The sequence below is a fragment of the Haemaphysalis longicornis genome, unplaced genomic scaffold, assembly GCF_048455015.1.
Source record: "Haemaphysalis longicornis isolate Haplotype H1 unplaced genomic scaffold, Haemaphysalis longicornis Haplotype H1 scaffold_1, whole genome shotgun sequence".
Classification (NCBI taxonomy): Eukaryota; Metazoa; Arthropoda; class Arachnida; order Ixodida; family Ixodidae; genus Haemaphysalis; species Haemaphysalis longicornis.
In genome coordinates, this window is record NW_027526203.1 from 33269478 (window position 1) to 33287857 (window position 18380).

General features: G+C 44.0%; 1 protein-coding gene and 1 long non-coding RNA gene across 2 annotated transcripts in view; one reads left to right on the forward strand and one right to left on the reverse strand.

The window, feature by feature from the left end:
- Positions 1 to 16797, forward strand: part of LOC144163575 (uncharacterized) — a 30686-nt gene extending 13889 nt beyond the window's left edge. The window contains exons 3-4 of the long non-coding RNA XR_013320950.1: positions 6497 to 6592; positions 16690 to 16797. This is a non-coding gene — a long non-coding RNA (uncharacterized LOC144163575). The remainder of the gene's footprint in view (positions 1 to 6496; positions 6593 to 16689) is intronic.
- Positions 3249 to 4448, reverse strand: LOC144163559 (uncharacterized). Its single transcript, XM_077694415.1, has one exon. It carries the CDS (start codon positions 4446 to 4448, stop codon positions 3249 to 3251), a length of 1200 nt encoding a protein of 399 aa, XP_077550541.1.
- Positions 16798 to 18380: the final 1583 nt, after the last annotated feature.

Below are 18380 nucleotides of genomic sequence, written 5' to 3' on the forward strand. Positions count from 1 at the left end.
AAGCCCCTTTTTCGCCGCACGTTAAGCAACTGTTTAACGATATTTTCTTTTGTCTACACTGCTTCACCTTTGGTTTTTATCGTGAGGTTAAAAGTTTGTTACTTTATTTTTGATATGCTCACAACCAAGTCACCGCTGTCGACAGACTTGGAATTTCGCATGTAACAGCCAAAACCGCAGTTTGCGATAACTGCGGTTAAAATTTAGCAACCACTGTTAAACGTAACTGCGGTTACTTCTGCCGTGTAACTAGGGTATTAATCTCAATTTTATTTATTTATTTATTTCATACTGCAGACCACAACACGTGGTCCAAGCAGGACGGGCAATCACGAATCACAACAAGCAAAACAGTGAACTAAGATTGATCACGAACGCAAAAAAATAAAGTGAGTAAAATGAGGAAATATATACAGTGCTACATAAACAAATATACACAATGCGACAAACATACATACTATGCAAGGTGGTCACGCTCTGACAAGGAGTTCCACTCAGACACTGTGTGCGGAAAAAAGGAAAATTTATATGTATCTGTTTTGGCAAAATATGGTGTTAAATAGTTTGGTTGGTGATGTCGTGTATTTCTGGTTGACAAAGGGGTTAAATACAATGAAGGGTCAATCGCAAATCTATGGTTAAGCAAGGAATTCGGGAAGTCTAAGCGGAGTTGCCTTCTTCTAGATTGAAGTAGTGGAATATTGTTAGCTGACATTAGTTCCGATGGAGAATCCGTGCGACGAAATTTAGAATATGTAAAGTGAACTGCTTTTCTCTGAATTCTTTCCAATTTATCTATGTTACATTTTGTGTAGGGATCCCACTCTACGCATGCGTATTCTAATTTTGGTCGAATGTAGGACTGATAACACAGAAGTTTTACATTTGGTGGTGAATTGTGAAGCTTGTGTCTCAAGAAGCATAATTTTCTGAAAGCAGATGCACAAATGTTATCAATGTGTGAATTCCAAGACAGGTTAGCAGTGAACGTAACACCTAGATATTTGTAGTTATTGACGTGTTTAACTGTAGATGAACCAAGAGAATAAGCATAATGAAGGGGATATTTTTTTCGAGTTATACACATGGAAACTGTTTTTTCTGTATTTACAATCATACCCCATTTGTTGCACCATTTGTATATGTAGTCTAGATTTTTGTATAGCTCTATTTGATCATGTGTGTTATGAATTTCGCGAAATAAAGCGCAGTCGTCTGCGAACAACCGTATCTGGACGGCTGGCTCAATTACATCTACAATATCATTTATGTAACACAAAAATAGCAAGGGCCCCAATACACTACCTTGGGGTACACCCGACGTGACTGGCAAAAGACTCGAATTTTGACCCTCGATGGCGACGTACTACACCGATTGCTCAGGTATTCAGCTACTCGTGCGACCAATACCTTCGGAAGACCTATTTTATTTAATTTGTAGATTAATTTCTCATGAGGAACTGTATCGAAGGCCTTACAAAAGTCTAGAAAAATGGTGTCTATCTGAATGTTATTATCGAGGGCGCCGGCAAATGTATGCGTAACGGTAACAAGCTGCGTCACGGTGGAATACTTTCTTCTAAAGCCGTGCTGGAAATGTGTTAGTATGGAGTGTTTCAAGAAATTCTGTAATCTGGTTCGCTATAATGTGTTCTATTAGTTTACAACGTGAGGAAGTTAGAGATATTGGCCTGTAATTAGGTACTGATAATCTGTCGCCTTTTTTGAAGATAGGCGCCACTCGGGCCATTTTCCAGTCACGCGGCAATGTTGCTGTTGACAGGGAAGCATGGAAGATTACAAACAGGAATTTGCCAACGCGTTCGGCATAACGTCGGAGAAAGACATTGGGTAGTTCGTCAGGACCGCAACTCTTTTTCGTATTTAGGTTTACAAGCATGGAAACCTAACCAGCATATGAAATGAAATTGACTTCGCATGATTGAGATGACGCTACAGAAGACGTAGATGCTCCGGGAACATTAAACACGCTATGAAAGTATGTGTTGAAATGATTTGCAATGTCACCAGAATTTGAAACTATGCGGCCGTCAAGTGCAATCTTTGAAACGGGTTTCTTCCTATCTTTAAGATAATTCCAGAACTTGCAAGGATCATTCTTTATAAAATTGGGCATGAAGGTTTTATAGTATTTTTTTTTTTTGAGCGATGCATTTTTTCAGCAAGGATTCTTTGGTGCTCCTTGATAACTGTGCGCTGCGCATGCTGCTTTCTTAGCCGTTTAACTTTTCTTTTTAGTTTAACAATTTCATGAGTCATCCATGGCGTACGTTTGTGCGTTCGTTTGGGTTTGTTAGGGATAAAGTTCATACAGTGTTGGCACGTCTCAACGAATTTTGCCCAAAGAGCACACGGGCTTGAAGCGTCATCATTAAATTCTGCAAGTACAGCTACCGTGTATTCTATTACATGGTCATCATCAGCTCTTGAATAATCTTTAAAATACTGGATGGGTGATTTTTGGTGGCTACTGCATTGAAACAGAGGTATTGACACGCTTACAAGTTCATGATCTGAAAGCCCCTGTTCCACGACTACAGTATGTTCTGAAAAAGCACGTTTTACGAATACCAAATCTGGGATAGAGCTTGCATGTCCTTGCACGCGTGTTGGTTGCTTGACTATTTGAGTTAGATCATGAGCGAGCATAATATCAAAAATAGTGTTAGCATTTTTACTGAACTGGGAACAGGTCAGCCCCTCCCAGTCTAGACTTGGCAAATTTAGGTCTCCAACCAAAAAGATTTGCCTATTTAAAAACCTTGACATACGTTCTTTCAGCACGGTTAGGTACTCCGGGTTCGCATCTGGAGGGCTGTAACATGCGTACAGGATAAAGCTATGTCCCCAGCATGACAACTGTACGCGCAAGCATTCAAGAATGCCAACATCAGCTGCAATCGTAGCTTCTATTTCTGGCTTGACAAGGATGGCTACTCCCCCACCTCTGGCAGATCGGTCTTTTCGATACACGTTGTAACGGGGAAATACCTCGTCATCACTAATTTCCTCTCGCAGCCACGTCTCCGTTATCATCGCAATGTGGGGATCATACTGCATGAGCACGCTTTCCAAGGAATCTATTTTATTAGTGACACTGCACATGTTTATGTTAACTAGTCTAAGTTCTTTTCGTTTGTTTGTGTTCCCGCTATTTTTACGCAACCTAGCTGTGTTTTTATAGGGAGGGGTGACAGAAGGCATCTGGTCTATATTACATTCCTCAGTTATGTTTGTCGTGGCGGTTGGCTTCGCGTATTTGGCCGCCGGCATTTGGTATCTACGGTATATCGCTTTCTGGCATCGTTTTTTTGAACGGGCACTATATCATTTTTGTCTTCGTCCCAAACGTATTCCTTCTTGTTGATATATAGCTTGTCGTACACCAGCGAGGCTTTATCGCCGTTATCTCTAGTCATTTTACAGCTCTGCCATAGTTTTCTTCTGATTTCCCATACTCCTACAGAGAAATCCTCCCCAATAGAAAAATCAGTGTCTTTTAGTTTGATACACTTTTTCAAAATTTTTGTCTTGTCTCTTGAATCTAGTAGTTTGAGAATCACGGGCCTGACCTTGCCGGGTGATGGCCTCCCCAGTTTATGAATACGTTCAATAGCCACCAGATCTAGCTCAATAATGCCCTTTATTATCTCATTGTTTACAGTGGACTCTAGCGACTCGTTTTTCTCTTCTTCTGATTCAGGTAGTCTGTAAACAATGATATTGGACCTTCTGCTTCGGTTTTCAAGATCATCAATCCTTGCTTCAAGATTCGCAATCTGTTGCTGGCATGACATGACCTTTATTTCTAAGCTGGCTAATGAATCTAATTTTTTGTCTATATCGGTCAAGCGTTTTTCCTTACTCTCCTTGATGTCAGTTGCGATTTCGCTAAGTTGCTTTGCTATTTGTTCTAGAGTAGGGCCGGGGTTAGTCTCAATATCGCCACTTAGCAAAAGGATCCTCCTAACAGATGACGCCACATCAAACAATATGCAACATATTCCGCAACTGAACAACCGTGGGCACGGCAACATCACCAAGAATGGATCGCTAGAACGAAAGCACTTTCCGTATCGTTTGCTTACCTGTACAAAATACAGGAAGGGATTAGATGCGACCCACATGGTGGTGATGCCGCTGTGCCCAGTGCCAGCCCAGTCCTCGGGAGTGCCTTTTATAGCCGAACCGGCTGATGACGTCCTCCAGCCACTGGTCACGTGGTGATGTGGTGGTATCTTGATTTGGAAAACTGATGGGCTTGTGCACGATAAAGCTGGGAGATTGTCAGTCGGTTCGTGGCAGTCGGAGGCGTTCCACTCATGCGACGGCGCAACTTTCGTTGCACCAGCGCACGTTTCATTGACGATGTGCACCAGGCCAAATATCTGTACAAAATACAGGAAGGGATTAGATGCGACCCACATGGTGGTGATGCCGCCATGCCCAGTCAATCTAGGCTAAGGGGTGGTGTGGGGACAACCAAAATATTTGAATATTAAAACAGTTTTGTTGAATTCTTGCCAGAACTTCTAGGGCTCCATGTCAAAATTAACAATATTTTCTAATGATAACATGAAGGACAAACAGCTACAATGCAGTTGCATAAGGAAAGAAGCATAAAATGAAGGAAAGCTGTTTTGCAAATGGTGGGGTGTTGCACCATTCTTTGGATGGCTCTTCAACTGCATGGCAGCTTTTAAAGTTGAATGAATTATCGGCAAATCATCTAAATCATGCCTGGCATTCCCTCGGAACTCCGAGGGTTCAGGTGAGCTTTAGTTGCCTGCTTCTATTCAGAGTCAGCACCTAAAGCAAGAACGAACACCATGGCAATATCATTTTGTATTTAAAACACTGATCAGCTCCGCAAGGTTTGATCAGCGATTCCAAAGATTTGGTTTCATCACAATGGTGTGGAATCTAGTTTGCTGACTGCCCATTTTTTTGCTGCTGCCTTCCATTGTGTTACAGGGCCCTTGCCGCATTATAGTGCGGGGAATAGTGAGAACTTCAATCTGCCCCTTAAGGAGTGCTGGCACAAAATTTCAAAGCACAGATGAATACATAAAAAGTTTTCTTTGTAAATGGAGACACCCCTGAGGAAGGTTAACCTGTAACTGTTCGATAGAACATATTTTAAGTCAGTTTTAATATGTTCATGCTCGAAAAAGTTAAGGACGGATTCCCTTTCGACATCGACATCAGTGTGATGCCATGTGTGCCTCTCCCCAAACTGCCTAAGTCAGGGCTCCCCTGACGTATCCAAGGTGGCCTGCTCTGCCTGATCTTTCTGAGAAAACACAGATCCTTCAGTGATGACGCCAGTGTTTTCTATTGAACACAATTGCCGAGAGCCATGAGCTACTGCCCACTCTTTAGAAAAATGTCTGCTGTCGTCTTGGGTGAAAAGGAAGGAAATGCCCAAAACAGGCTACACAAAAGACAAAGAAATAAGTACAAACAACAGCACTCGTGTTTTTCCTCATTTCTTTGTCCTGTGTATCTTGCCCATTTTGCAGTCTCGTCTTTTTCAACTTAGAAACAACTTGGCCTAACCTAAACCCTAGCAAGTCTTCATGTGCCCTTCATTGAAATTACGAAGGGTTTAATGGGTTTGTATGCTTGCGGGATGCATGCAAAGGAGAGATCTTACTTATGTTCATTCACTTCGAATTGAACAAGTAGTGACAGGTTAAAAATTTGCAGCTTTTGCTGAATATTAGTTTATAGCAGGGGTCAGCAAGCTTTTCAGGCGGAGAGCCGGGTTTAATGCCATGGACACGGAGGGGGCCGGAGGGCACATTGGTTGTGAGGGGAGGAGGGCTTTGCAGGCAAATAATTTTTTTTGCGTAAATTGAAAGTAGTGTACAAAACTAGACTAGCAATCCTTATCATGTTTATTTTCAGCACGAACTTCACGAGCTTTCATGCCAGTTGAGGCCAAAACTGCCATGTCGGCCTTCAGGTAGTAAGTGACAGAGAAGGGGGTCTGCCATTGTGCCGGGGGCCACATAATACTGCCCCATGAGCTGCGGGTTGCCAACCCCTGATTTATAGCATTTTCGTATATCACCTGAACATGAAGCACTGGACAACCTAAGGTTGTCAGTTCGTGATGCCTTCACTTGTGACAGGGATGGGTGGCATCTGTGGAAACTTTCTAGGTGTTGCGAACAACTCAAGCAGGTTTTCGTGGGAAGATTGACAAGCATGCTCTCATTACGTTGCAACACTTGTGAGAGGGAACCCCTCTGTCAGAGGACCTGTTTACAGACTAGTTTCTCGGTGCTAAAAAATTCCAAAATTTTTATGGCTGCTGCAAATCCTAAGGAAAAAATTGTTTTTACAATTTTGTAACACTTTGTGACCCCGCTCAAGCATTTAAACTGCTTGCCTGGTTTTCTATTCGTTTTGGTTGCTTATTTTTCATTCGCAAAATACCGTATATTATGTCTGGTGTTTTTTTTTGCAGTGCCTGGCATGAGATCCTTACTACTGATCCCCCTGCCACAACCGCCGTGGACGAGAGTGGGCAAAATCTGTGCGTCACTGCTGCTAATCTCAGAAGGTTTGTATGATTTCTGCATTTTAAAATCGAGGAAATTGACGTGCAGTTTATTAGGCTTTAGACAATACCTGCTGGTAATAGTTACTGGTAAGTTCCTTGGCATAGCCATGAAGCAGAGTATGATTGCTTTGTGTTTAAGGTTATTTCAGCCCTTCTTTCAAGCTTAGAAAGATGTGTTTGGCGAGTTGGTGCATCTGAACGATACTTGCACTTGGTGCGAAATATCGACAATCACAGAGAGTAGCTGGTGAGAACAGGCAATGACTAGCAACTAACTTTTAGGCAGCTTAAGAACACACATAATTGCCGGCCAAAGTTACGTACCTCCGTTCGCATGCAAAAAAAATTGATAAGGAAAGTTCACAGCCTACTAAATACGCTCTTTCATATGAAGACTCGTTGAAATGTCACTGACACAATAGCATCCGTTCTTTCCTATGTGGTAAGCTTCCTGTATCGCCCTTCCTCATGTATCACTGCACCTGGACAATTTTCACTTGCTTTAAGAGCGTCATGCATGCGCGTGCAGAGCTATGGATGGGTGATGCCCACTTGTGCAGTTCTCAACTGAGAGGTTATGTTCATGTTCACGCAATCGCACATTCACACACCTTCCAGTGTGCCCTATGTAGACCTTTCCACATGAAAGAGGTATCTCATAAGCAGTGTCCCTACACAGAAACTTGCGTTGGTGTGCTTTTTCTCACACCCTTGCCTATCAAAGGGACCCGCACCACTTACCCTCGGCTACTCAAAATGTATTTTGGGGTAAAGTCTATTGTCCCAGCAGTCACCTCCCACAAGAATCATGGAAATCTGTTTGCTATGATGGAAGGTACGTGCAATGAGAGATTGCACATAATCATTCCCTCTCAACTCATTGCGGACAAGTGGGACAGCGCATGAAAGCTGCACGCTCTCTCCCAGAGAAGGGGGTGGCTCGTGGTGTTGCCTTAGGGGGCCTTCGATATATCGCAGGCTGGGGAGTTTTCTCCTTTTCTCCGTAACAAGGAGGGGTGTATTTCCAGTCTGGAGCAACAAAAAAGCAGGCATGGCTACCTGCGCGCAAGCGTGCACTCAGACGTTTTGAAGCAATAAAAGTTTGTTTTCAAGGGGTCTGATTGAAAGGGAAGTATTGAGTTTGCCACTCACACTTCGTGCATACTCAAGAAAAAAGAAACGCTGAGACTGTTCGTACAGCTTCAGGCAATAGAAGAGGTTGGTGCAAAGCGCTGATGGCGGCAGAGCGTTACAAACAACCAATAGGACAGCCATGGCAGAAATGACGTAATTTCAGAGGTGCCAATGGTGCATAAATTAATGAGAAAAATTGAAGAGAGCGCGGTTGGTATTTCCGCGTCTTTTACAGTGATTTGCGTGCTTGCTACTTCATGTGCACGTGTAATATTTGACTCGGATATTCTTCGCAGTGTAATCGAAACATCGCGTAGGTTGTTTACTGCTCAAAGCAAGTTGCAGGGTCCCTTTCATCTTGCTTACACTGCGGGTGCACATTCCTGCATGCTTGATGGGTGGTGAAAATGCACCTCAACTCCTGTCATTCATTACCATTCTTATGGTGTGGGACATATTTTGAAGCAGTGACACAACTTCACGGTTTTTATTTTCCCGCTCCTTTTCAGTGTTACTGTTTGCATTTTCGGTTCTCTTTTTTACTACTATATGCGCTGCCGCTAACACAAATGACTGCAGGAATTGCCATTCTTTTATTCTGACAATCTGCACGCCGAAGCGGTCCTTAACATTGTGGAGGCATGACTTGCACTGGTTGGCGGAGATATGGAGTCCAGCACCCCTTTGCGCAAGAAAAAATGTGGTGTTAGTGCAGCGACAAACGCAGGACAAACGCAGGACATGCGACAAACGCAGGAGGCTTACGCCATAAGAAAAAATATGAATGTGTCAAGAGGCCTGTATACTGGAGAGATGAAGTATGCAGAATAGCGTATTTATTAAGAGTGGAGACTTTTCTTATCACATTTTTTTGTGCATGTGCTTTACCTCTGGTTGTGTTCTTGCATTGCATAATAGTTGATACTCTGTGCCAGTCCCTGTCAGCTACTCACTCGCTCTGGTTGTCAATATTTTGCCGTTTACAAGTGTTGTTTCAAGCCACTTTTTCGCTTATTGGTAGACACAGCTAATGCAAATATTCATAGGCAGCATTGTTCAAATAAAGTTTGGGCTGTAATAGGATTCTCTGTTTATGAAAATGCAGGATTAGGGCAGAGTGAAAGAAAGGGAAGTTTGGTTTCAAATCGAATTTCTTCAAATTTGAAGCTCACGGAAATGTGAAGGGGCCGTGAAAAGAAAATCTTTGCTTAATTTTGTCTACATTAATGACCTTTTAAGAACATAAATCCAGAATATTTTCACAGTTCATTGCTTCTGGAAATTGGGAAACAACTTCTAAATTCTTGTTTTGAGGTGCATCGTAAGCGACCATGCGTGCATCGCCAGTTGGCAGTGCAACTAGCAGTGACGTCAAAGTTAAAACAGTCAAAAGTTAAACGCTCTTTGTGTATATTGTTCTGTACAACTGCAAACCCAATATTTTAAAAATAATAAAAATAATGCACCCTTTATTCGTTACCAAACCAGTTTTCTATTGACGTGACCGGTGTCGCAACCGCTTCTGTTGTGTGGCAACCATTGTGACAGAACTCAGACATAGCCTCCTGTAGAGGCTATGACTCAGACCTATGGCTGGCTGTTTGTACGATTTGTAGCCAGTTTCCCTGCTGAAGTTCACGTTTTGCTGCATTCTCTTTGGAATTGTGCCTCTTTTATATCAAATGCAGTGATGCTACCACTGCGCCAATTGCGCCAAACTGCGCCCAAGTGCTCTGGCTGCTACATTCTGCTACATTTCCTCTAAATTTGGCGATTCTGCACCCAACCTGCGCCCAAGGGTGTACGCCGACTTTCAGAAACGAAATTAACTACTTGAGGTTCTCCATTGAAAGCGACATCGCGGTGCACCTGTTTTCGGCACACAATCGGCGCCAAGCCAAGGCAAACTGGCCCTTGCGATAACGGCGATGATGTGTTTTGCAGATGGCGCCTCGTAGGCGTTGTGAAATATTCCCCCTACCCGAGACTTAATTCCGTGCAGTGCGCTTCGCACCTATTGCACTCGCGAGACCGGCTGCTGCCATCGCGACCGCCCTCCTTGCGGTTTTCGGGCCGCGATAAGCTCGTGATATGCGTTGATATTGCATTGTTTGAAATGGGAAAAATTTCGGCTCTTACGAACGGACCTGCAGTGCCCGGCGGATGATACGAACGCGTTGGCGAGGCGCCCGACTGCCGAGCGAGCAAGCTACGTCGACGTACGGGCTCGCTGCCCTCTTTGGCGCTCTTTCTCCAGAAACAGCCAGGCTGTTGTTTTCTGCTCGCGAAAACGCACCGCGAAACCACCCGCACGCTGCGCGGGGCGCGGCCGGCCACGGCAACATGTCGACGGTTTCGGTCGCGAAGTGGTGCGGGGCGCTCAAGATACCACTTCTAACCGCTCTTTAAAATGTCGCTCAAAGTACACACGAAGTTTTTTATGCGGTAAGTGAGCTAATAATGTGAGTGGAAATGGTGCTATAAAACATCATCCGCGCCGCTAGTGAAAGCGCCCATGAAATATCGTCGGGGTGCTAAGCCTAAACATCTCCGGCGGAGCCCGCCAGCTGCCTTGAGCGCTTCGTAACTACCGCCATGAGGCGTACGCCTTCCCATTGGCGCCAGTCGCCAGGCTCCTCCCACTGCCACGCCCATCGCGCGTAATTTTGGGACTGCGGGCGCCAAATCGCCAATGCGGGCGTGAAAATATCGTGCGCACAACGCCGACGCGTACGAATCGCGTGCAAAAACGCTCCTGAAAGTGAGCTTGGGCACTGAGAGTGAGGAGATGAAAGTCCAGAAAGGACCACTCGGCGACGTGGAGGTTAAAAAAAAAGCAGAAAAACGTCACGGATTTCTTCACGCGAAAGTAAGAAAAAAAATAAACGAAAATTTGTTTTAGTGCTTAATTTTTTGGGCTGTGTTCATACGAATTTCTGATGGATACGAATATTTTTCGCGGTCCTGGGAGATTCGTATCATGGAGATTTGACTGTAAACAGATGAGAATTTACCAAGTGCAGGGGGGAGAAAATAGTATGCAAGGGCAGGAAACGGTGAGAGAGTTCGGGCCGTGCGCTAGCAAGCGAGTACGGCAATTTCACGATGCCTGACGTTGCCGAGCTTCACGAGTAGTACGCAATGACGATGCCAGTCTTAGATTTCACGTAGAGTTCATAGAGGCATAAAATTCACATACGAGGAAATTGTAGTTGAAATGCGCGCATGTGGCCTCGCAGGGAATTAATATAGTTTCGGGGTTGGGGGGGGGATTTCACAACGCCTACGAGGCGCCTGCCCGTTTTGCTGTGGGAACGTCAACTGAAGTTTCTGCACACAACTGGGTGTGAAGCCCGTCGACAGGCCTTGTTGATGGCGTTTTCAAAGCTGAAAGATTCGTACATTATACTTTTATTTTGCTTTTCTTGTATGTTTGCCACTGCAGATGGATGGGGGTCTCATTTCATGACCGCCTTTAGGCATAGCAGTGTGCAAACAAATGACGGAGCGGTTCTTTTGCCCTCACTTGAACCCTTGTTATACACGGGCACCTTAACGGCCGTTACAAGAACGGCAGCAGCGCGATTCCAACAGCGATCACCGCGCCAACGGAGGTCACCGATCTCCGTTCCGTCTTCAGATGGGCAAGATGGCTGCGCCCAGCAACGTGTGCTGCAGACGAGCGCGCTGCCACAAAAACGCTTCATGTGGACACCATCGCTGACGCATTTGCCAATTAACTTGTAGTAGGACAGCAGTGCTGCGGTTAGTTCAAGCGATGGATTGTGAATTATGACGCTTCACCACATCAGAACTCCAACAAGCGCAGCCATTTGCAACGCCATGAATTGGATTGGTTCGGTTAAATGTTATGCAGTACTGTTACAAAAAATGGTTGCGACGAGTGAAAGAAATACACTGTGCAGCGCAGAAAATAATTAGAGAAGGAAATTTTTGAGTTCTCGAGGTAGCATTTCAAGAGTAACGTGATAAATCATCCAAACGGAACTGAACATGGGAAGTGCTGTGTGAACACAGCCACCACCGTTCAGTTCCCATGGCTTTGCGTTAACAGCCCTTGCCCATGTAGCAGGGGCACAAAAGCGATGGCTGATTTACCTTTGATTATTACTGCAAAGGCAGTGCACCAGCGTCACAGGCAATTTTTCATTCGGATTTTAATGGGCTACCTGTCATTGGCAGGTTTTCCAACGGAGGCGTTTTGGTTGCTTGCGGCAAATGTGTCATGAAGGGGCAAGATTCAGCCTGCATGGTGCTGCATGTTGGTTGCCAGAAATGGCTGCCCACTGCCTTTGTAAACAATAGCGCTGCTATCGGTGGCCCTTACGGTGGCAGCGCTGACGCTGCTAAATAGTGATGCATGTGCTACACACGGAGGAGCATGATGTTAATTATGCAGTCAAAGCCGTGGCGCTACTGATGTTATTGGTCAGCGCTCCCACGATAGCCTTCCAATAGCTCTCGATTTTACATAGCATGTTTGGTGTGACGAGCAATTTTTAGTTTGTTCATATTAAATCTGCTATTGTGTGAAAATGAGAGCTGTTTTTTTTTTTTTTTAAATTTTTGTTGTGCAGGCTGCTGCACAAAGTTCAATGCAGACATTCTTCGGGAGACTGATGAAAATGGGGACAAAATATCCACATTCTGGGTTTTTTTAATTTTTTATTATCGTTGAAGGGCGTGCTTTTAGCGATTATCTATCAAGAATGCAATACGTGTCTTAAAATTGCTTCTATGAACACCTGCTCTGAAAGCTGGTTTTGCTGCTCCGAAACGCATTTTTGCCTTCTCCAAAAGCTGCTCCAAAGCGGCCTAAGCCAGTAGCATCACTGCAAATGGCAAAAAATCGTCAAAGCAAAGAAAAAAGTGCCCCATGTGCGTTGAACTTGAGGCCGCCGGGCCAGCCCAACGTTTCGGCTAGCCTGCATTGATGTCAGACATTTTGCCCACTACCTAGCGCGCGTGACAGAAAACTGCAGCATAAAAGCCGCTTCACATTTGTAACCCAGCACTCAGGTGTGTTTTCATAAATTCTAGTCAACTTAGAGCTTTCACCGCCAACTTATGATTCAGCGTATTTGCAGTGAGCCAAATGGGAGCATACCCATTCAACGAAACAGCGTTGACAGCATTGTTTATTGCAGGAAACAGCAAAGAAATTGAACTGCGTGATGGCCGGACTCAGCGCTGTGTCCCTGCTTCTCGCTAGTTATTGTTGTGCTTGATGAGTAAAGGACGGGTTGGCTTTAAGTTTCCACTATTTGAAGTTCCTTCGATGAACGTGTTAGTTAGTAAATTCTCATTTTAAGCTTTTGGTCATTTATCTCCTCAGGTCAGCAGTTTCACGTTCGCGCAACTCACATTACAGGCTACGTCAGACAGACCTCTGCAGTTTAGACTCGTGTGAAACAGCGTAAGCGGTTTACAAATACTTTCAACCTGCTCACCTCTGCCTGCGTCACTCGCCCGCATTGTTAACTGAAAGTTCGACCACGTTGATCAGTCGCATCAGAGATCATCAGAGATCAGACATCTCCCATTCAGTTGCAAGGTGAACTTCATTATGGTGCAGATTTATCTGACCCTTTGCGAGCCCACTCTGTGCCGACATATGCAGACAAGGGGGAACTGTGGTTGGCTTCTTACCAAGGCGTCACTTCACGATTTGAGGAGGAAAGCCTCGGTGAAACATTAACTATTAACTGCATTTTTTCCTATTTGCCAATATCGGGCAGCGGAACGGTTATGCATTGTTTATTAAGGTTCCACAGTTATAAGTGCCCACACAACACAACGTTTTTAGAAAATTTCTTCACGACCCCTTTAACGTGCTTGTGCTGCAAGCACTATGCAGTTCTGAACTTGAGACTAAGCTGTGTTGTTGTTGCTTTGTTTGTGTAATTTCAGGAGCAGAGAATTTACCACTCATAAAACACTGCTTGGTACTAGATCCACTAGGCCCGAATAAAAGTGAAGGGACATGCAGGCAGCTTCTTCAAGTCATCCTGTTACTAGGTTATTCATGTAAGCAGCCAAAAACACATGAAGTACAAATGGGGTCAGTACAGATATTAAATAATTTAGCCTGTGAGTTTAACTAAATTGAGTTAAAGGGGCAGTGTAAATAACTGGGCTCCTCAGAAATCATAGAATCATTGCCACTAAAGGAGTGAACTACACGGTTTTAGTGCCTTGTCCATCACCTTGAGCAAAAAAAAAATCAAGCTTAACTTCATGTCTGGAAATTGCAGTTGAATATTCTTCCAGCTGCATCACCATAGCAGACTTCCCAGTGAACATTTTGCTTTTGCTGTTTCCTTTGCACTGCCCAGCGGTTAAGCCACTTTTGTTCAGAGTTGCCATTTTTTGCTTTAGTTAGTAATTTTCTTTAAAATATCCACCGCATCAGATTTTTACTTTTTTTTTTCTGGCCAAAATCTTTGTGTGCTTTTTTTTAGGCACACTATAAAGGTGCAAAAACGGTCACCTTATTTGATGGAGTATTGAGGGAAAAGGGAAAGCGTTTTTATTGTTGCAACAAAAACTGCTTTCTTGATTTATAATACAAAAATTCAGTGAGTGCAATTAGAAGTGAAGAAATTTGATGCAGACCAGCATAAGATTGAGAAAAATTTATTCATCATTTGCAAAGGTCAGCCTGACTGATTTTTTGATGTATTCATTTGACAAACAGATTTGTTGATTTGTATATGTAATAGTAAAAGAAGAGCAAGATAATGCCGTTGTTAGTGTACAGTTGACCTTACAGTTCGGTAACTATGACAGCGAAGCTAAAATAATTTTGTACAGGGACAGAGACAAGTTGAATCATGGAGGCACATTTTCTGGCTAAAGGACGTTTTATAAAACGGTAGTTGTTCACATGCATTCGGTTGTGTTAACGAGGCTGTTGAATTGACTTGTAGTGGGAAAATTATCTGGATCACTACTCAGTATCTGCTATATATAACTTAAAAATGCGGCCTGTGCTTGGAACCTTTGCAAAGAAATGAAATTTTCAGCAGTTTAGGTATTAACTCAGGTCATTTCCTTGCCTTGAAACAGAAAAACCAATTCACCACCTCATTTCTTGCTACACTTGTGAAGTTGTGGTTACCATTCCCATAACAAAAAGTGTTGGGTGAGCTTGTTTTGCTTAGTGTAACTTTTAAACAGCTTGCGCTCTCTGTCCCCCTTCCTGTTCACACCGAATTTGGAGTCAGTACACTGGCACGTTAGCTTATGGGAGCTGAGTGCCTCTACGGTAAAAAAAATTACTTTAACAGCCTTCATTGTACTGTTGTGGAACGAATTGCCCAGCTCTCTTTATTATTGCAGCAAGCTTGCATAGTTGGAATAGCTGAATAAACTTTTTTCCCCGAATCAACAGTCTACAGTTTGAAGCTGTGGCACTTGTGCTCAAAAAGAGGTTTCAAGTTTTTTCACAATGAAGTAATTCAGTTTAGCTTTAAAATATTGAGTGGCTTTTTGGAGTTGCAGTTGGTTTCTTAACTACAAATAAGGCACAATCATTGCAACCATAAATTAATTTGTAGCAGTTCTTGCTTGTTGTTTAGGCCAGCAAATAAGTCATTGTCAGTGAGCTCATGTCAGTATGGAGTATTTTTGTATCGACTGAAACGTTCAGGCAGCAGCCACTGAACTGTAGGAAACAGCCTAGCTGTTCATCATGAGTAATGGTTATGGATAAAGCATGGTTTAAATGATAACTATAATTTAAATTTAGAAACTCTCAGCTTTGTCTTGACTCAGTGAGGCTGGGGAGCCCGGTCTGCTAAAACATTGTGACTATTGTTACTTTGTATTATTTTCTCTGTACTGGTTCGCTTTTTTTGAACCAGCACATGTTTGAACCAGTTCTATCTTTGAAAAATGGCTTTGGGCCATACATTGTTTGAACTTCCCCTAAAGGTTGTCGAAAGTCTTTGTAACTAGACAACAGGTACTGGTAACTCAAGATTCATGATAACTGTTCTTTCTGGAATTTTTGCATTCTTAGGGACCCTGCAGCACTTACCATTGACTATTTGGAATGTATTTTGGGTTAAAGTCTATTGTCCCAGCAATCTCCTCCCACAAGAATTAGGAAAATCTGTTCACTATAACCGAAACTACGCATGATGGGAAATCGCGCAAAATTGTTCCCTCTCAACTCGACTGCAGGCAACGCGACGAAAGCTGCGCGCTCTCTCCTGGAGTGGGGGCGGGTCGCGTATTTCCTTTGGGTGCCTTCACTATATCACAGGCCGGGGAGTTTTCTTCGTTTCTCCGCAAAGTGTAAGGGTATTTCCAGTCTGGTGCCACAGAAATGCAGGCATTGCAGCCTGCTCACAAGTACGCGCTCAGGCTGGTAGTGCATTTTTAAAGCAATGGACGTTTGTTGTCGAGTTGTCTCGTTGAAATGGGAGTATTTAGTCCATCACTCAAACTCCGCGCACTCAAAACACAAAAGAAACCCCAAAACTCTGCATACAGGTTCAGGCTTAGGTGAGTTCGGTAGAAAGCACCGACGGCGGCGGATTGTCATTGGAAATGCAAGAAATAAGCCGCGAAGTTGACCAGCCGCAGCCAATAGGACAGCCATGGCTGCAATGACATCGTTTAGGCCATGCCAGAGGTGCATAATGAAGAAAATTGAAAGCGCGGTTGGTTTTTCTGCATCTTTCACAGTGATTTGCGCGCCCACTGCTTCACATGCATGTGTAATATTTGGCTCAGGTATCCCTGGCGGTGTAATCTAAATGTCGCGCAGGTTTGGTTCCACTGCGGAAAGTGTGTTGCAGGGTCCCTTTAAAGCAAGATTCATTGCAAATCTGCAGTTTAAACATCTGTAGGGGCCTCGAACTGCCTTGCTGAGTTTGGTGACTGGGCTGTGCAGTGTTGTAACTCATCCTTTTTTTTCTTGTTCCCTGCTGCAGGCACTCCTGAGCATGGCAGCTGTGGTTTCCACTGGAGCAAAGCAGCTGTACTCTGTCCATGACCACCATAGCGGTTGCATCAAATGGAAGCAGCATCACTGTATGGGCAGCAGTTTACAGAATAAATCTGCCCCACATTTTGTCAGTTTCCGAATTTTATGTTTTCCTTAAAAGCACGAATGATTGCAGTTTTAAGGTTATAAATTTTGCACTTGGCTGTAGAAACAGCTTGGCTATACTTATTCTAGGGCTGGATGAGAGCTGCAACACCACAATTAAAACCCCTGCTGCAGTGGAACGGCCGGACGAGTAAGTTGCATGGCTAAAGTTCAACCATGGCTGAGCAGCTATGGTTTGACAGCTGGCCCCCTGGCTAGGATGAATAGCCGTCGTCTGTGAAAGTTGAACGGCCGTGGGTTGTTAAAGGTTGAACTGCCGTCGGCCTACAAAGGAACGGCACGACGGCGGTGAAGCCTGGCGGCCGAAGGGCAGTTGTAGGCCCCTTGGCGATGCGTTCGTCAAAGGTGAGCAGCTGTTCAGCTTACACCAGGGAACTTTCAGCACATGGCCAAGGCCCACTTTTGAGTATGGGCTTTACACTCTGATGGGGGAATGGCCGTGCAGAAATTACCTGGCCAGAGATGGACACTTCATGCTTAGTCGTACATGCTTGTGCTGCTTGGGGCAGGACAATATAGTGGAGCTTTTGGCAGCGTAACTGTAAAATTCTGCACATGGGTATTTAAACTGCAGAGACAGAAAATGCGGCAGTATTGCAGCTCGTGGTACCCGATTTTTGTAACTTTTTATAAAAGAAAGGTCGCAGGACACAGGGGAACTTGCCAAGGCGGTAAAATGTCTGAAAAAAATTATCTGTGCACATCTAAAAACGAAGCGCTGAGATCCGAGGCTCACTCTAAGCGAAAAGGGCATAGGAAAGTATGGGTGATTTACAAACAGCAGAAATGTGGATGTATTGTTCAAGACAGGATAAAAAGGATGGTTATTGAGCGATGAAGTTTTAAATGCATAAAGTAAGTCCATGTACGCCCGCTGGTTCTCAAGGCGCCACTTGTTACACTCAACATACAGACTATGGACCATGCTAGTGCGAAAAGCACCCGATGCAAGAGGAAGCCCCAAGTGTAGCACTGGGTCAAGCATTTGCAACGCTGTTTTAATCCCCGACCTATACCCCACACTGCCATAGTCCGAACGAGACCCAACCAAAGCAGTATACAAGCACAGCAGGAGTTCTTTGTCAGCCCCATAGGAATGGTAGGAGAGAACCTGATAGATATTCATTGTTTTCATGAATGTGAGTTTGTTGTGAAACAACACCTAAAAATTTGTGCACCTTGTTCACAGGAATGGACACATCATTAGGACTACTGTCTAGGTCGGCATGGACCTCATGCTTCCTGGAGAACACAACGCAAGAGCTTTTTTCCAGGGATAAGTCCAAAAACATCCTTGTCTGGCCAGAGATTGATATAATACATAATTTAAGTGATATCTGCACGTTGTCTACATACTTGGAATAAGAAATTCTAGGTTAAAATGCCTTCCCAGAAGAGTTCATCTTGACTATGAAAAGAGTGCAGCTCAACACGCCACCCTGCGGCACACCATTTTCTTGCACGTGCACCTTTGAGAGTGCACAACTAACTCACTCCAAACGTTCTCTCTGA